General features: G+C 38.8%; 1 protein-coding gene across 6 annotated transcripts in view; it reads right to left on the bottom strand.

Annotated features, from left to right (window-relative positions):
* The window catches only part of LOC129237137 (mucin-2), a 30,372-nt gene extending 14,311 nt beyond the window's left edge, over positions 1 to 16,061 (bottom strand). The window contains exons 1-9 of one of the 6 annotated variants that reach the window (XM_054871618.1): positions 15,999 to 16,061; positions 11,573 to 11,758; positions 10,111 to 10,625; positions 9,830 to 10,015; positions 8,971 to 9,236; positions 8,604 to 8,899; positions 8,352 to 8,541; positions 7,263 to 8,282; positions 2,615 to 3,911 (exon numbers count right to left, since the gene is read on the bottom strand). In XM_054871618.1, coding sequence (XP_054727593.1) covers positions 2,615 to 3,911; positions 7,263 to 8,282; positions 8,352 to 8,541; positions 8,604 to 8,899; positions 8,971 to 9,236; positions 9,830 to 10,015; positions 10,111 to 10,625; positions 11,573 to 11,609 — 3,807 coding nt within the window. In that variant the 5' untranslated portion in view covers positions 11,610 to 11,758; positions 15,999 to 16,061. Of the gene's footprint in view, positions 1 to 2,614; positions 3,912 to 7,262; positions 8,283 to 8,351; positions 8,542 to 8,603; positions 8,900 to 8,970; positions 9,237 to 9,829; positions 10,016 to 10,110; positions 10,626 to 11,572; positions 11,759 to 15,998 lie in introns of those variants that run through there. The other 5 variants (XM_054871617.1, XM_054871622.1, XM_054871623.1 and 2 more) reach the window with 5 other exon arrangements.
* Between the last annotated feature and the right edge of the window lie 680 nt (positions 16,062 to 16,741).

The following is a 16,741-nucleotide window of genomic DNA, read 5'->3' as shown; positions in this document are numbered from 1 at the left end:
CTACCTTAGATGATGCACCAAATTTGTGACGCGTAAGGGTTCGCTTACTAGAAATCGTATCGGATTCAAGAGTCGGTGATACAGTAGTTTCAATCATCTCTGGCAGAGTCGAACTTTCTGGAGCTGAAGTTGTAGTTGTTCTACCTCGAACTTTGGACCGTATTTCATTGGAGTTGCTTTCTGCGACTTTAGATGATGCACCAAATTTGTGACGCGTAAAGGTTTGCTTACTCGAAATTGTATCGGATTCAAAAGTCGGCGATACAGTAGTTTCAATTATCTCTGGCGATGTGGAACTTTCTGGCGCTGAGGTTGTAGTTGGTCTAGCTCGAACCTTAGACCTTGTGTGATTCAAGTTCTCTTCTATAACCCCAGAGGAAGTACCAGCTTTATGACGTGTAAGGGTTTGCTTATTAGAAATCGTATCAGAATCAAAAGTCGGTGATGCAGTAGTTTCAGTTATCTCTTGGAAAGTGGTACTTTCTGGCGCTGAGGTTGTAGTTGGTCTAACTCGAACTTTGGACCTTGCTTCATTGGAGTTTTCTTCCTTAACCTTTGATGACGTAGCAACTTTGAGATGCGTAAATTTTCGCTTACTAGAAATCGTGTCAGATTCAAAAGACGGTGAAGTAGTAGTTTCTACCAACTCTGGGAGAGTGGTACTTTCTGGCGGCGTTGTTATAATTGGTATACTTTGAATTTTGGACTCAGTAATTACTGTAGAACTTGGCGGAGCAATAGTTGCCGGGGCATTGGTTGTAATGGGTCTTCTTCGAATATTAGAAAATACCTTAGCCGAGACGTCTTCTGTGATTTCCGTTGACGAAATAGTAGAATACTCAGATTGTGATTTTGACGGAATAGTCGAGAAATAACTTTCCGTGGTAGTTTCCAAGTTCGTTAATGTTGAGTGAATTTCATCGTCAATTACTTCGTCTGCCGTATTTTCAGCCTCCAATGAGGCTTCAGCAGACGTCGAAGTTGTTGTAGAATGGCTCTTAGACCCATTTGTAGCAATCGCAAGTGTCTCTTCATTTTTTATTTCCTGCGATGACGTTTGTGCCTTAAATAGATTTTCACTAATGAATTCACCCGTGACATCTTTACTCGTCTTGTCCGTGAAGCGACTATTTTCACGCTGGTTTGACGTAGAAGAATTCACTTGATGAGTGTGGGTTGAATGTCCACGATTTATTGTGTGATATTTACTTGCAATTTGATCGGTATTAAGCTGGTCATTATTTATATTCGACTTTATGGTCGTGGTTCCCGTAACCGCGGACGCTGTATTTTCACCGTCAGATTGCGGTAATTTACCACCTCGAGATATACCCTGGTAGATGCGATCGCGACTTGTTTCGGCTTGCTTTGCAACTTCGTCGAGATTTCGGAAGAATGAAGAAGACTTTCCCTCGTTTAGCTGTATACCTTCGTTACCGCGCACAATTGTGTTGTAATGTATGGTTTCAGTAGTAGGACCGTGATTTTCTGTGCGACGTGTTATTGTTTGGTATTTCGAATCTACATTGGACGCATTTTTCATCACTTCAGAATCTGCTATTTGTATTTGTGTGGTTATTATCTCCTCAATTGTCGTGGTGATGATCTTACCGTTCTCACTGGTTTTTGTTGTATGATAAGTTGTTGTACGCACGGTACTGCCGTCGTCGCTTGTTTGGACAGTGGTGGTGTTTCTGTCGCTGAGGTCATCCAAATATTTGGAGGAGTTGAGCTCTAATGTATTTTCGTTTTCTTGTGTGCGATTTCTCTTAATAGTGGCATATGCTTTACCAACATTTTCCCTATTCGCATTTTCATTGATATTTATTTCGGTTTGTTTATATGATTTTTCATTAGATAGTGACTTATTTTCCTCCAAGTTATCGCCACCACTAGTGATTGTGGTGTAAGTTGTTTGAATCTTCACTTTACCATTGCCCTCATCCGTTATGGTGGTTTCATTGGTTTGAGTAGTCAGCTCGGAAACTGAATTTTGATTGTTGTCGTCTTTGACGAGTGTAGCATAAGTGGATTGCGAGTGATTCGCACTGTTATTCTGTTTAATTTCTTTTGTTTCCGTATGAATCTCATTTTCTTCGTTTGCATTCTTCGCATCTGCGTTTTCTTCGTTTATCATCTTTAAGCCACGACCACGGAAATTTGCATGACCATCTGTCACTTTCGCGTTGTCAGTTTCCTCTGACCCCGCCTCTGCTGTCAAACTTTTGCCGCGATACTTACTTGTCTGCAATGTCTCGTCCTTGGCATTTGCAGTCAGAGAATTTAGTTGCGTAACTCTATCCCTATTTTTATTCTCACTAAGTGTATTAATTAGGTGTTCGTCATTGCTTTCGAGCTTACTCTTTGCCTCATTGGAGGCATTCGCTCGACTGCCACTCTTTTCTGCTGAAAGTGAATCAGTTATACTTAAGCTAAGATTTCTATCTACAACATGCCTTAGACTATTTGAATTTGTACCACTAACACCATCTACTACATCTACTAAATGCGTGTGTGTGTGCATTTTTGCTTGTGTATGGGTGCGCGTAGTGCTGACCTTATCATTTGTTTCCAATCCTTTTGGTACTTGCAACACATCTGAATTGGAACTCACCTTGGTTTTGGAGGCAATTGTTGTTGATAACCTCGTTTTTGCTACGCTTTGTTCATCTTCTATACTTTCAGTGATGGATTTTGTATCTTCGGTGTTTGTTGGATTGGAGTTATTCGGGCGCGTACGACGCCTTGGGAAACCGAAAGGTCTAGGGCTAGATACAGTTCCCAGGAACTCATTAGTGGGTGCTGATTCGGTAGTAGTTATGATGTTGGAGGAATCCGTCTGTTGATTTTGGATTTGATTTTTGCGAGTTAGTAACTCGTTTAATTGTTGTTGTCTTCTACCACCAGAGTATTTAACGGTATTACCTCTAACACTACTATTAAACTTATCATCCGTACTACTATTACTACCAGTATTAAGACTAGTTTTCTTTGTTTCACTTAAAATTTTGTTGTTGTTGTTGTTTTTTCTGTTAATATGATTCTCATTATCTAGGTCTGTGTCAGTGTTTGCAGTTGTAGTTGTTGATTTTGTTACATTACGTGTTCTTGTTGTAAATTTATATTGTGTCTTTAGGCGATTATTGCTTAAATTCGTTACCTCGTCGGCGGTGGGGGGTTGGTCAGTGTCAGTGGCGGTTGTGGTGGTGGCGGTGCTTGTCAATGTTTCGGTAGTTGTAGTTGTTCTAGCAGTTGTTGTCTCAGCGCCTTCTGTTTGCAGTTTTTCGGTTGCACTTGCAGTCGTTGGATTTGCAGTGGAGGCGGTTTTTTCAATAAGGGAATTCACATCAAGCGAAAGGTCTAAGGGTTGCTTCGATTCATGCTCAAAGGTTGGAGGGAGAGTGGTAATTGTGGGTAGGGCATCGACTAGTTCATTATCATTTGATGTGGTTGATGTTATTGTGGTGGCGGAAGCATTTGTTGTAGAAATGGTAGGACTGGATGTGGATGTGGTGACAGTGGAAATGATTTCGGGATTAGTATTTTTAATGGTTATGGATAGGGTGGGTGAGTCATTTGCTGTTGTGGCAGTGGTAGTATTTGGTAAAATTGGTTCAGGTGTTTCGTTGTTAAATGTGTTTTCTAATAAATTGTATCTGGTTGGAGTTTCTTGGGTGGTTGGAGTCTCTGTTGTTGTAGTGGTTGTACGACGACCTATACTCGCATAGATGCGTGTTGTGCTTTGTGTTGATTTTTGTGTGGAATCAATTGCTGCCCGATTTAATTGTACCGTTACATTTTGTTCTTCCTCTTGATCCTCCTCATCGTCTCCGGATAAGCTTTCCTCATCTTGGCTGGTGAAAGTTGTCTTAAGCCTGTTTTGTGGTCGTGGACGTTCCAGATATTTATACCTAAAATATATGGGTATATTTAAAAACATTTTTAAACAATGAATTATAAAATTAATACATTAATGCGTTCATGTAACGAAAAAACAGCTGAAAAATATACAATCGGTAAGAAACACGTATTGACTAGAATGACTGAATCGATTCGAACTTCAGTCAATTACGGCTAAAGCCAAATCGATTCTTTTCCAGGGCATTTTGATCTTTCTAGCAGTCTCGGCTATCGGTAAAGAGCTGACCTCCAGCGCTGGACAATTGTTCACTATTAATACTCGATGAAGGAGCAGGTATATATTTTAAAGCAATTCTTTTAAACAAAAGTATTAGAAGTGTGAGAAAAACTAAAACGTTACACAATTTTTGAATGTTCGGTATTTTTTGGCCAAAGCCGAACCGAATCCGAACTGAAATTTTGTGGGAAAGCATGGCCGAAGCCGAGGCTCGGCCGTTCTATAGTTTTGACATTGCGAGGGAAGACGTATTTCTTTCAATACGTCAGCGTCGCTTTGCTTAGAGAGATATTGCAATGCTGAATTCCCCGAGGGTTGGCGATGGCAAAATACCAAAAACGAATGCATAAAATATTTTCTACCCATCAGGTTCGTGTAGTCTACGTCTCATATATCCCTGCTTGTCCTCGCAGGACAAGTTTCACTTTTCTTTTAGTAGATAGTTTAGAGTTTTTGTGTTAAGTATGGGCTTTATACCCTTCTTCCGATACATAAGGTACTTATTTGACTAATATACGATTTAACCCGTATAACACCCCCCTCTCGGCTATCAAAGACACTATAAGAAAATGGGTGAATATTGCAGTTACTAACGGATGTGCATCGAAGAGCTGCAGTTGGGCTAATCTTAGAATGCTACTGTTTGCTCTGATTGAGCAATAAGGACTGCAGCAACTTGTGAGATTGCGGATGGGAATTTTTTTTTGGTCAAAGTGACTGAATGTAATACATACAAGACAAATTCGTGTGTTCTTGAGGACGAAGGTGCGGAGTTTATAAGATTATTTGGATAAATGTTTCGAGAGCAGAAAATTTGCACTCCTTAACAATCCAACTCCGATTGATTCATTACCCAAGGGAAACGAAATTCCTGGTGAGCTCGCATCTTACCTACCGATATGCTTACTAGATACAATGGGGAAAATTCTTGGGAGAGTACTGCGCTATGGTAGCTCTGGACGTTAAAAATGCTTTTAATACAGTTAGGTGGCAGCGTATAATGGAAACCCTCATAAAAGTAGGGGCTCCTAGTTATATTATCAGAATAATTGGGAGTTATTTTTCAGACCATAAACTGAGTTTTAGAACTGACAAAGGCATTGAGGACTACAAAGCAACAGCAGGGATCCCTCAAGTTTTAGGCCTACTACTATGGAAACTTATGTATGATGGTGTTCTAAGACTGGTTATGCCTCCTAGAGCCTAAGTCATTGGATTCGCGGTGCTAATAGTGGCAATGATAGAATCACCAAAGAATCAGTAGGTAGGATCAAGGCTTGGTTGACATCTATACCCCTGGAATTAGCTGAGCGGTTGCAATAAGTAGAAGGAAGTCAGTAATTAAATACTTAGGGGTTATGATTGATGGTTGCTTAAGCTTTAAAACGCACCTAGAATATACTGTGAAGAAGGCGTCGAGTGTACAGTCTTATCTGGCACGAATAATGCCAAGCAACGCTAGCCCTAGCCATAGCAAAAAAGGTATCATATAGTAGGGTTGTCAGCTCGGTCCTTTTGTAAGCAACACCGATCTGGGCTGATGCATTGAATATACATAAATAGCTACGCAAAAAAACGAATGACCCTCTAGCGGGTAAACGCTTTTCGAACTAATTGCGGCTCCAATCCTTTGTCATTGCATGACTTATCCCGGTAAGGCTGACCGTAAAAAGTAAAAAAGCGCCTTAGATTTTATTAATATTGCATACATAAAAGAGTAAGGATCCAATAATTTTGATTACTCCCTGGCAAAAACGATGCGCTGCTCCTTGTGGTATGCTTTTTATTTTCTTCATGCTTGAGGCAGAGAGAGATTTTTTTAATCATTCATAAAGGTAATCACGATCGAGCTCCAAAACAGTGGTATCATAAGAGCTCAATACGTCTAGACGTACCTCATACATATGTTGGAAATACTGTCTTACCTCACAACTTAATAATTGATATGTGGACCAAAATACAATATATATGCATCGTTCCATATATTATAAAATATAACATAATACAGGGTGGCTGATGAAAGCCGCTACCAAAAAAAAAATTGAATAACTTTTTTTCTTTTTAAGTTATCTGTTCCATTTTTGTTTTAATTTGCAGATTGATCTTTAAAATTTATTAAAATGGATAACTGGGACACGCAAACAAGAATTTGGATAGTCCGCCGCTATCACGCACTGGAGTCCGTAGTTTTGGTACAGAGAGAGTACAGGCGGATGCTTGGCGGCGATCCCCCGAGCAGATGGACCATAATGAGACTGGTGAATAATTTTGCTGAGCAAGGAACAGTCGCAAGAAGGCCTTATGATCGAAACCCACCAGTTCGGACGGAGGAAACGATCGCTGCTGTAGCTGCAGCTATACAAAGCAATCCAAGGGTTTCAACAAGAAGCTTATCTGCTCAACTTGGTGTCAGCCGACAGTCTTTGCAAACAATAATGCACAAAGATTTAGACTTATTTCCCTACAAAATTCAAATGGTTAACAAACTGAATGCAGCAGACTTGCCGATTCGCTTGGAATTTTGCCAGAAGATCCTGCAAATGGTGGAAGAAGACCAAAACATGTTAAACTGCCTTTTCATGTCTGATGAGGCCCATTTCGATTTAAACGGCAATGTGAACAACGTCTCACATAGCCCAGACTGTTATGACAGAGTTGCGACGAAAATTTCCCAATAAACTGATTTCAAGAAACTCCGAATTTCGTTGGCCCCCCAGGTCGCCTGGCCTTACTGCACCTGACTTTTTCTTGTGGGGTTTATGTAAACAACAAGTTTATAAAACAAAGCCAACAAATTTGGATGAACTAAAACAATCCATTCGGGCAACAATTGCGGCTATTCCTGTCGCAACTCTCAAAGCAGCAATGAACAACTTTTTACTAAGATGCCGCACTTGTGTCAACGAGCATGGGGGGCATTTAAATTCAATTATTTTTAAAACTAGTTAAGCTACATTTAATAAAATTTAATGACCTTCAACTTGAAAAAAAAAAAATAAATGAATTCCATACACTAAAAAAAAGTTATTTGAGTTTCTTAATGTAGCAAAATTCATCAGCCACCCTGTATAAGATTAATTTCGTCAAAGAGATAAATTTCTCAGTAACTCGCCTAAGATCTTACCTATTTGCATTAGTTATAACTTCTTCAGCTTTTTGACTGCTTTCAGTAGATGTGTACCTGCCACGATTCCGATTCAAAGAAGTATATGCTCGTTTTTCTTCGTTTTCCTTTGAGGTTTTTACTTCTTCATCGCTGACAGCTTCCTCCTCTGTTTCCGTTCGAACAGTCGATGGTCGTGCACGTCGTATGCTAGCGTAAGAGGGAGTCACCGTATTCGTTGGTCGCCTTGTAGTCTTAGCCCTACTCTTCAACTCCACCTCTTCATCATCTTCGCTTTGGTGCTCTGTAACCTGTTTTTCTTCCACGTCATCTTCATCCTCCTGCCCTCTAAGAGAGCCTCTATTTCTATTAATTGTAACATATTGCTTTTTTTCTTTCAAGAAGCCATCGAATTCAGACAATTTATCTAGACCCTCATTTTGGGGACCCTGTCTACTGTTACCACGCACTACCGAGGAGTATTTGGAGAATCCACTGCTGATGCTTCCTTCATTAACTTGCGACTCATCGCTTTCAAATTTGGAGTTCGCTGTTTGCTCAGTGTTGGCTTGACTAGATTTTCGAAATAGTGACGACGAAGTGAAACGATTACGGATCGAGTTGTATGAATTGGGTTTGCTGAGCACTTTATCGTACAGACTTTTGCTAATAGGTGATTGAGTAGTGGCCGCATTTGACTCACTGGAGCTACTTTTAATTGATATCGTGCCATCATCTTTGCGTAGCAAATGTTTTTCCAACTCCTCAATGCCACCGACTTTGCGAATTAGCTCAATGAGTTCTTTTATGACCTGTGGGTCTTCTTCGGCTTCCCTGTCTTTAAAGTGTGTTGGCACATCTTCCTCTATCTCCTCCTCTTCATCTTCATATTCGATTGGTGTTGGAGTAGTTGTAGTTGGGGTGGTAGTTCTGAAAAATGATGTACGCGAAGTGGCAGCCGAGATGCGATTGATGGAAGCTGTGGGGCGGGGTGTGGTGGTTGTTGTAGTAGTACTGCTGATAGGCGCTGCAGTGGTAGTTCTAAAATAATGTAAGTTTGTATCATTAGCACCCTTTTACAAATGAAATACAACTTTTTTTTGCACTAACTTTTTGATTTTGCAGGGCACATTGCGAGCAAAATCGCACGAATCAGCTGCGGGATTAAAGTACAAGCCCGATGGACAAGTAAACATGTGACCCACAATACCCAATCCCGACGGGCCGCTGTCCAAGCACCAATAATATTTCTTACAATCGCGTGGATGTTGGAAGAACCCTTCCTCTTCACATTTGAAATCTGTATATAAATGAAAAAATAATGGTGAATATGAAAAGTATCTTCGCGGAAGTTAAACTCACCAGTTCCGGGATCAGGCGTAGTTGGTGGAGCTGGCGTCGTTACACGGCCACCAATATACAACGAAGAACCCTCAGGATTTGTCAGTCGTATCGTTGTCTCGGGCTCACGCGTTGTTGTCGTAGAGGGTGAGGATTGCACGCGACGACGTCCACTACTCAAAGTTACCCGACCCGAAGAGCCTTTACCCTCGCTGCTGCCACCAATTCGATTCAGCTTCGAAGATGAGTTTTCACGACTACGTGACCGTGAAGGCTTTTTGGGGGCATTTGGTTTAGCGACCTCGTTAATACCAAGTCTGTTGGATGATACAAGTTAAGGTTACATAAATATGCATTTGCTATTACTGTTTGTTGAATTAAAATATACCCCAAGCTCTCTAACATGGATTCCTTGGCAGCCTCTATGAGCGGGTATGGTTTGCCGGAGCAAGTACCTCGGAAATCATCGTTGTCTATGGCCCAAAACATTATACCACCTAAACCGTGCTCGACGACGTATTGAGCTTTCTTACGTACAATGGCTTCATCGTCATAACCAACCCATTGGTTGCGTCTGTAGGCGTATGGACCCATTGCATTCGGATTTGGTTGCACGACAGTCCACTCTGGGTCCTCTTTTAGATTTTGGCATATCTAGAAAATTATAAAACATACACATGTTTTAATTACTAAGTATTACTTTTATTTTTCTTGTTATTATTAATTGTTAAGTATTGATTTATAACTGGCAAACTGTTGAAGATTTATGTAATGTAGAAAGGCTTCTGGGAATTAAAAAATATATACTAATGGGACTCTGCAGGCGAATTATCTTTGAACTTTTTTTGCAAAATTTTCGTCGGTGTTGCTAACTGCCAAATCAGTCTAACAAACTTTTTGCTCACCACTCTGTATAATATTTTACCCCATCATACTTTGGAATACTATGGCGCGTCATTTGAGGTTTATTGAACATTACCCTTGTAATTGCAAGTTATAAAGTTGGGATAAAAAAAATATTACAGGTGGAGAATACGAAGCCCTCTAAGAGGTCAACAAATTTTTATTTGTTTGGCAAATAGTTGAGTGAAGTAAACTTTTTGCCTTTTCCTTATTTACTTGTTTTGCCATTGTATATTTTTCACCCACTTTTTATATAAAAAATGATTTTTAATTAAAATATTGCAATTTATATTGGCCACGATCGTTTGCTTACTCCCTACAGTTTTTATATGTAATCCACTTACCTCATAGTAAGCCAAATATCCCTTTTCGCGTGTGGCATCACCCTGTTCACCTGGCCCCTCCGATGGTGCTCCAATTTCTGTGCTCTCCTCATTGATGAGTGTGTATGAACGTCCATATGTGGGTATGCCCAACACCAATTTGTCGCGGTCAGCACCGGCTTTCAAATAATATTTGATGGAATAGTCCTAGTAATACCAAACCAAAAAGAAATAATCAATTAACCAATCAAATTTTCAATTACTACATCCTGCATATTTTCTTCTTCTTCTTCAATGCTTACAATATTCAACTCTGCATCATAATTGTACTCGGACTCTTCCTCCAGCGAGTACAATGGAGCATGATGATTAGCTGATGGCTCGTGCGATGAATGAAAATCATACGAGAGCACATTGAACCAGTCAAGGTACTTGTTCAGTTTTGGTATGTCGTAACCCTTTTCGATGTTCTCAATACCTGCTGGTACGGCCATTGTCAACAGCAGACGTGGCCGTCCGGTCTTCTCCGCCTCACGTTCGAATTCAGCGCGCAACTCTTGCACAAACTGTGCATAATTATCCCGGTCGCGCTCCTTACCACCCTCACGCTGTGCCGGATACTCCCAATCCAAATCGATGCCATCGAAGTGGTTCTGACGCAGGAATTTCAAAATGTTCTTAATAAATTTTTGCCGTCTCTCTGGATTCGCCATAAGCGGAGAAAAACGTGATGAGGCCTCATTCCAACCGCCGATGGCAATCATTGTTTTCAATTGCTTGTTGTATGTTTTAAGCCCCGTGAATTTGGCATAGCCGCCTGCATGGTGGTGGTACAGATGGGATGATGGTGAGTGAAAAGCAATAGAAGTTCGTAGAAAAATGGTAAAGGTGGGTGTTAATTGAGTTTACTATGTACTTTCGTTTGGATTGGGTTAATGAGAAATTTGAATATACATACATTTATAGGCATACATACGTGTGCACATAAATACAAGCATACATAAATATTTCTACAAAGAGACTTAAAAGTTTGCTTGCACCCCTTTTCACGTGTTTAATCTGTGTATTAATATTTTCTATTTGATTGTATATTGTACATTAAGGCGGGTCAATTTAAAAATCGCTCATTGCTCTGTGAAAATCGTATTCTAGGGATCAAAATAAGAAACTTTGCCGAAGGAACCATACCTCTAAAACAAATTCTGATGTCCCCCAATTTCAAAATATCACCATTTTTGGCCTTCATATGAAAAAATCAGCTAAATGGCTATGTTTTTTCTTTATTTTTATTTATTTATAATAATATCTCTTTTTTCTCTTAAGAAATTTATTTAGTCAGAACATATGTAAATGAAAAAATTAAGTGAGTGATCAAGTGATCAAGTGAGTTATAGAAAAGAAACTAAAAAGTTCGACCCAAATTGGGGACATCAGAATTCGTTTTAGAGCTATGGTTCCTTCGGCAAAGCTTCTTATTTTGATCCCTAGAATATGAGTTTCACAGAGCAATGTGCGATTTTTTTGCCTCCCCACAAATCGACCCGGCCTATTGTACATTTAAATTATACAGGATTTTAAGTTTTACAATTTTGAATATTTTTAAGCAACAAATAAAGCAATTTTTCGAATAAACAAACCATTTTCATAAAATAATCAATTCGGCTATTTACATCTAAATTTGTAACTGGCATTTTTTTAACTAAAAATAATTTTTTTCCACTAAATTCAATCAATTTGCTGATTGCAGGCACTCTATTAACTCACCCTGTTCTATGTCCTGGTATTTGTCGAACGGTTTCATCTGATTGTCCTTTGTGAATCCACCAAAAGCGTACACCAAATGTGTACATAAATATGGATTAATATTCTGCGGATTGAATTTCGCTGTACCCGGTCTGTAGACACTCCAATTTGTGTAGTAGCAAACAACTCTGCCTTCCGAACGGACCTCTGCAAAGCAAAAACAACAGCATAAAGGAACAGTTAATGTGAACAGTCAATTAATTCTTTATGTGAGTGCTATAAATTGCATTAAACTATTGTACATTTTTTTAAATAAATATTTGTGGACTTTTAACAAACAAATGTAAGTCAATAAATTCTGGTTTACTATACGAGGGGTGCCTTTTATATGTCGGGATTAGAGAACAAAAAAAAATTTTAATCATCGAAAATCACTTTATTCTTTTTCAAAATATTCTCCATGAAGATCTATAGACTTTTGCATGCGTTTCAACCAATTGTCGAAGCACTTTTGCCACTCTGAATGAGGTACCTCCGAAACATGCATTCTGAATGCCGCAACCGCTTCTTCAGGTGTCGAAAAACGTTGACCTCTCAGTTTGTTTTTTACGTACGGGAATAAAAAGAAGTCATTTGGTGCCAAGTCAGGACTATACGGCGGATGACCCATTAATTCGATGTTTTGGGTGCTCAAAAATGCAGTTGTTTGAGCCGATGTGTGAGAGCTCGCATTGTCCTGGTGAAGAGTGATCCGTCTTTGGCGATTGGTTTTCCTAATTTCTTGGAAGACAACTGGCAAACAAATGGTTGTGTACCACTCAGAATTTACTGTTCTGCGTTGTTCTAGTGGTACGGTTGCGACATGTCCAGTTTTTCCGAAAAAACAGGCGACCATTTGCTTGGAAGTGCTTCGTGCGCGAACAACTTTTGTTGGATTTGGCTCATCTTGAATCACCCATACAGTCCACTGCTGTTTACTTTCGGGCTCATACGCGTAAATCCATGATTCATCACCTGTCGCGATGTCATAGACGTGTTTCGAAACCCCGCGATAGTATTGTTTGAGCATTTCCTTCGACCAATCGACACGAGCCTTTTTTTGAGCGATTGACAAATTGTGTGGGATCCAACGCGAACAAATTTTTTTAACAGTCAAATGTTTATGCAATATTGAATGTATGCTGGTCCCACTAATGCCTAAGATTGTCTCAATCTCACGGTAGGTCACATGACGATCTTGCAATATCATTTCGCGCACAGCATCAATGGTTTTCGGAACAACAACTGATTTTGGACGACCTTCACGAAATTCGTCTTGGAGTGAACTACGACCACGATTGAATTCACCATACCATCGATAAACACTGGTCCTTGATGGAGCTTCATCGCCAAAAAATGAATTAAGTTCATCCATGCAATGTTGCTGAGTTACGAGTAATCCACGTCGAAAGTTGTAAAAAATAATCGCACGAAAATGTTCACGATTTAATTCCATTTTTGGACCGAGATGAATCTTTTAAGTTACTGTAAACAACACAAATAGCGCTGGTATTTCAAAACGTTCTGAGTACGTAAAAGCCAAAAAATGTCAAACTTTGCGATACAGCTGTCAGTTGCCAGATTGCAACACCAGGGTTGCCAAATCCCGAAATATAAAAGGCACACCTCGTATTATATAATATGCTAAAGTGTTTTTCAATAAGAGGTGTTATTTTGATATTCAAAGAAAAATACTATTTTTTAATATAAATGAACGGATGTTTATTTCATTATAAAGAGGAAGGTATGTCGTTAATAGTGGAAAATGACGTCAGGCAAATGACCACCACGACCACGCTTACAGGACAATATCCTTTTCATGAAATTTTCCATAATCGAATTGCAAAGTGGCTGCCCCATGTCCTCGAGGGCCTCACGAATTCCATCTTTGAGGTCTTGAATCGACACTGGGCTGTTGGCGTAAACCTCTTCTTTCACGTGGGCCCAAAGAAAAAAGTCACAAGGTGTTAAATCACAAGATCTCGGTGGCCAATTGTGATCACCTCTTCGAGAGATAACACGGTTCGGAAACTTTTCCCGTAAAAGATCAATGGTTTCGTTGCTTGTGTGGCACATAGCGCCGTCTTGTGGAAAATAAACTTTGTCCAGATCAATACCATCCAATTTCGGCCATAAATCGTTAATCATCTCTCGAAAGCGATAGATAATACCTGTTATTGGAAAAGCCTTTATATAATAGCTACAAAATTTTAACGAAGTTCTTCTCATTGATTTTTAGAGCCCTGCTATTGTGACCAAAATGCAATTTGTGTACCAAGTGAACTTTGAAAGTAGTATGCCGGAAAAATTAGGTAGATATTTATTTGCAAAGCTATTCTGTACTTCAATGCACTAGTAACAAAATTTTTTAATGTGTTCCATTGAAAATAATTTACATCATATAGAATATGAAATATTTCGGTATTACTGGGGACGGTTTTCCAAAGAAAGCAATATTGGGCATCGTCCAATTATGTCTGTTATGATAATATTATCTTGTTTATATTGCCATTTTTCTTTTTCGATAGTTTGCTCCCACGACGGAAAACCATCATTCCCGATTTGGCTAGGTTGACCTCCATGTTCCATTTTACACAGAAAGCTTCTGGATTATTTATAATTTTTTGAATTTATTTCATCCGCCAAAATGACTTCATCATCGGCATAGAGAAGTAGCTATATATTTAGATCGTCAACTTTCAAACCACAGCCCAAATCTTCATGCAAGTCATTTAAATATAGTGCAAAAGGTAAAGGAGACATCAGACACCCTTACCTTACCCCAGAGAACGTTTCAAAATCATCTGAATAATGTTCACCTGTTCATGTTGTAGATTTTGTCTCTAGATATATGTACTTGTTCAATGAAGTTAACAAACTTGGAAGATATCCCCATACTATCTGGTTTGAAAATGAGCAGTTTTCTGGATACTTTATCATTTCATGGACTCCTCAAAATCTATGTAAATTTTCTGAGAAGGAAACGGAAAACTGTCTGAGGAATGGGCGAAAGTAATAGTTAGCGGAGGTCATTTATATAGAATGAGTTAAAGTTATAAAAACGAAGGTTTTTAAGATGTAATTCCAATCTCCATTAGTTACCAAACCTATCAGATTTGGATTTCTTTGATTGGCATTTTTTTAAAAAGAAAAATAAATTAATAAACAACAGACCATTTCGTAACTTAAAGAAGCAGTTGCGCCAAACTGAATCGAAAACAAAAAATGCAATTCCCGAATATCAGAGCATCAGCGCTTTACTTACACACTACGTCTAAGGAACTCTTTATCATAGGAAATCAAGAGTATCGACGGCTTATTGCATTTCTGAAGAGAACTTCTTCTTCTTCTTGATTGGCGCGATAACCGCTTAAGAGATTTTGACCGAGTTGAACAGGGTACGCCAGTCGTTTCCTACTCATGCTAACCGGCGCAAGTTGGAAACACTAAGTGAAGCCAAGCCCTCTTCCATGTGATTTTTCCAACGCAGAGGAAACCTTCACCTTCCTTTGCTACCACCTGCTGCTACCACATCGAGTACTTTCAGAGCCGGAGCGTTTGTATTCATTCGGACGACATGAGTCAATGAACTGGATCTTTATTCACTACGCCATATCTTTATCGTCTTAAAGATCATACAGCTCATCGTTCCATCGCCTGCGATACTCGCTGTCACTAACGTGCAAAGGCCCGAAAATCTTCTGTATAATCTTTCTGACTTACGTTACGTTACAAAGTTAATACCAAATTTTGTATTTATGCATTGGTCATGCGTTTCTACTTCATTTTTCTTTTCTCTTTTACCTCGTTTCAAAAAATAACCCTTCCATTTTTTAACTTTGGAACTTTGTACTACTTCTTTTTCTTTCGATTTCTTAATCAGTACATAATATTTGCTCTGTTAGTTAGAATAGTTATTTCAAACTTTACAAGGTTCCGTTTAAGTAATCATTTATAATGTCGTTCAGAGGGAGGGCAGTTAATCTTCCGTCGGCATTGCTTTAATTAATAGATGATTCCTTTATCTACACATATACCTACTTCAGTAGCGTTCAGTTACTCATCTAAGTGTTATTGAAGTTGATGTTTTAAAAAATTTCAAGGACGTATTATCTTTCTGGGAACATCTTAGTTATGTATTTGTTATGGTCAATGGGCTCTCGAATGGGATGAAATAATTTATGTTTCGGAAAATTGGAATATTACAAAAACGACTACTCAGCATGTGAGAAAATTGGACCGCTTTTCCAAGTAGCCCTATATTAGCTGTCCATCCTGGATGTATTGTATTTGTATTGTATTTTTTCCAGAATTTTCGATGCAGCTTGTTGGAGATTTTTTTGCGCTGATTTTGATTTTAATATAGATTTTAAATTGTTATGAGAATATTTATTTCAAATATACTCACCATTTATGAAAAGCACCGCACATAGTAGGAAGAGGGTTTGCCAAACCGCTCCTCGCGGAAGCTGAAAATAAAAAAAGTAAATAAATTATTTTTGCGAAAAAACGTTACAGTCTTCATAAATAAATTAAATGAGTTGTAATTTAAATAAAACTAATTTTAAACAAGAAGTAGTTAAATTAAGCATTATTGCAAATATTTAAACCGTAATTTGCTCATAAACCAATACACTCGTATATATGTATATCTTCGTATGGATGTATGTACATTGCATTAGACGCATGATGACATACCAAATTAAAGCAACAGGTTGAGAAAACTCCAAAAGACAGCAAACGTTATATATTTATATAAACAATTGGGACTAAAAAGCTATGCTTCATGCGCATACACATACATACGAGTATATCTGACGATTGCATGGCTTACGCGACAGTTTGCATCGTCGGCGCATGCGCGAGTTAACTGGAATGTACAATTGCAACTGAATTCAATTGAAAAAATAAATATTTCATAAGAGTGGTAATAGGTATGCCCGTATATGCATGGATATGTATGCACGCGTATAGTTAAATAAATACCTTTGAGTCTACTTTATCTATTGAATAACGTGAATGATTGTCGCTTGTGCCACAATCCCTGCAGCGAAATCAATTAGTTCCGTACAGGTGCACAATTAATAAACTCGGGTCCAATACTAATATAGTTCTTTCTTTGGTGCAAAGACGGAAGTGATAAATTTCGCA

Source organism: Anastrepha obliqua, chromosome 2, assembly GCF_027943255.1.
Source record: "Anastrepha obliqua isolate idAnaObli1 chromosome 2, idAnaObli1_1.0, whole genome shotgun sequence".
Lineage (NCBI taxonomy): Eukaryota > Metazoa > Arthropoda > Insecta > Diptera > Tephritidae > Anastrepha > Anastrepha obliqua.
The sequence above is the reverse complement of the archived record's forward strand: the minus strand, read 5'-3'. Positions and strand labels throughout refer to the sequence as shown.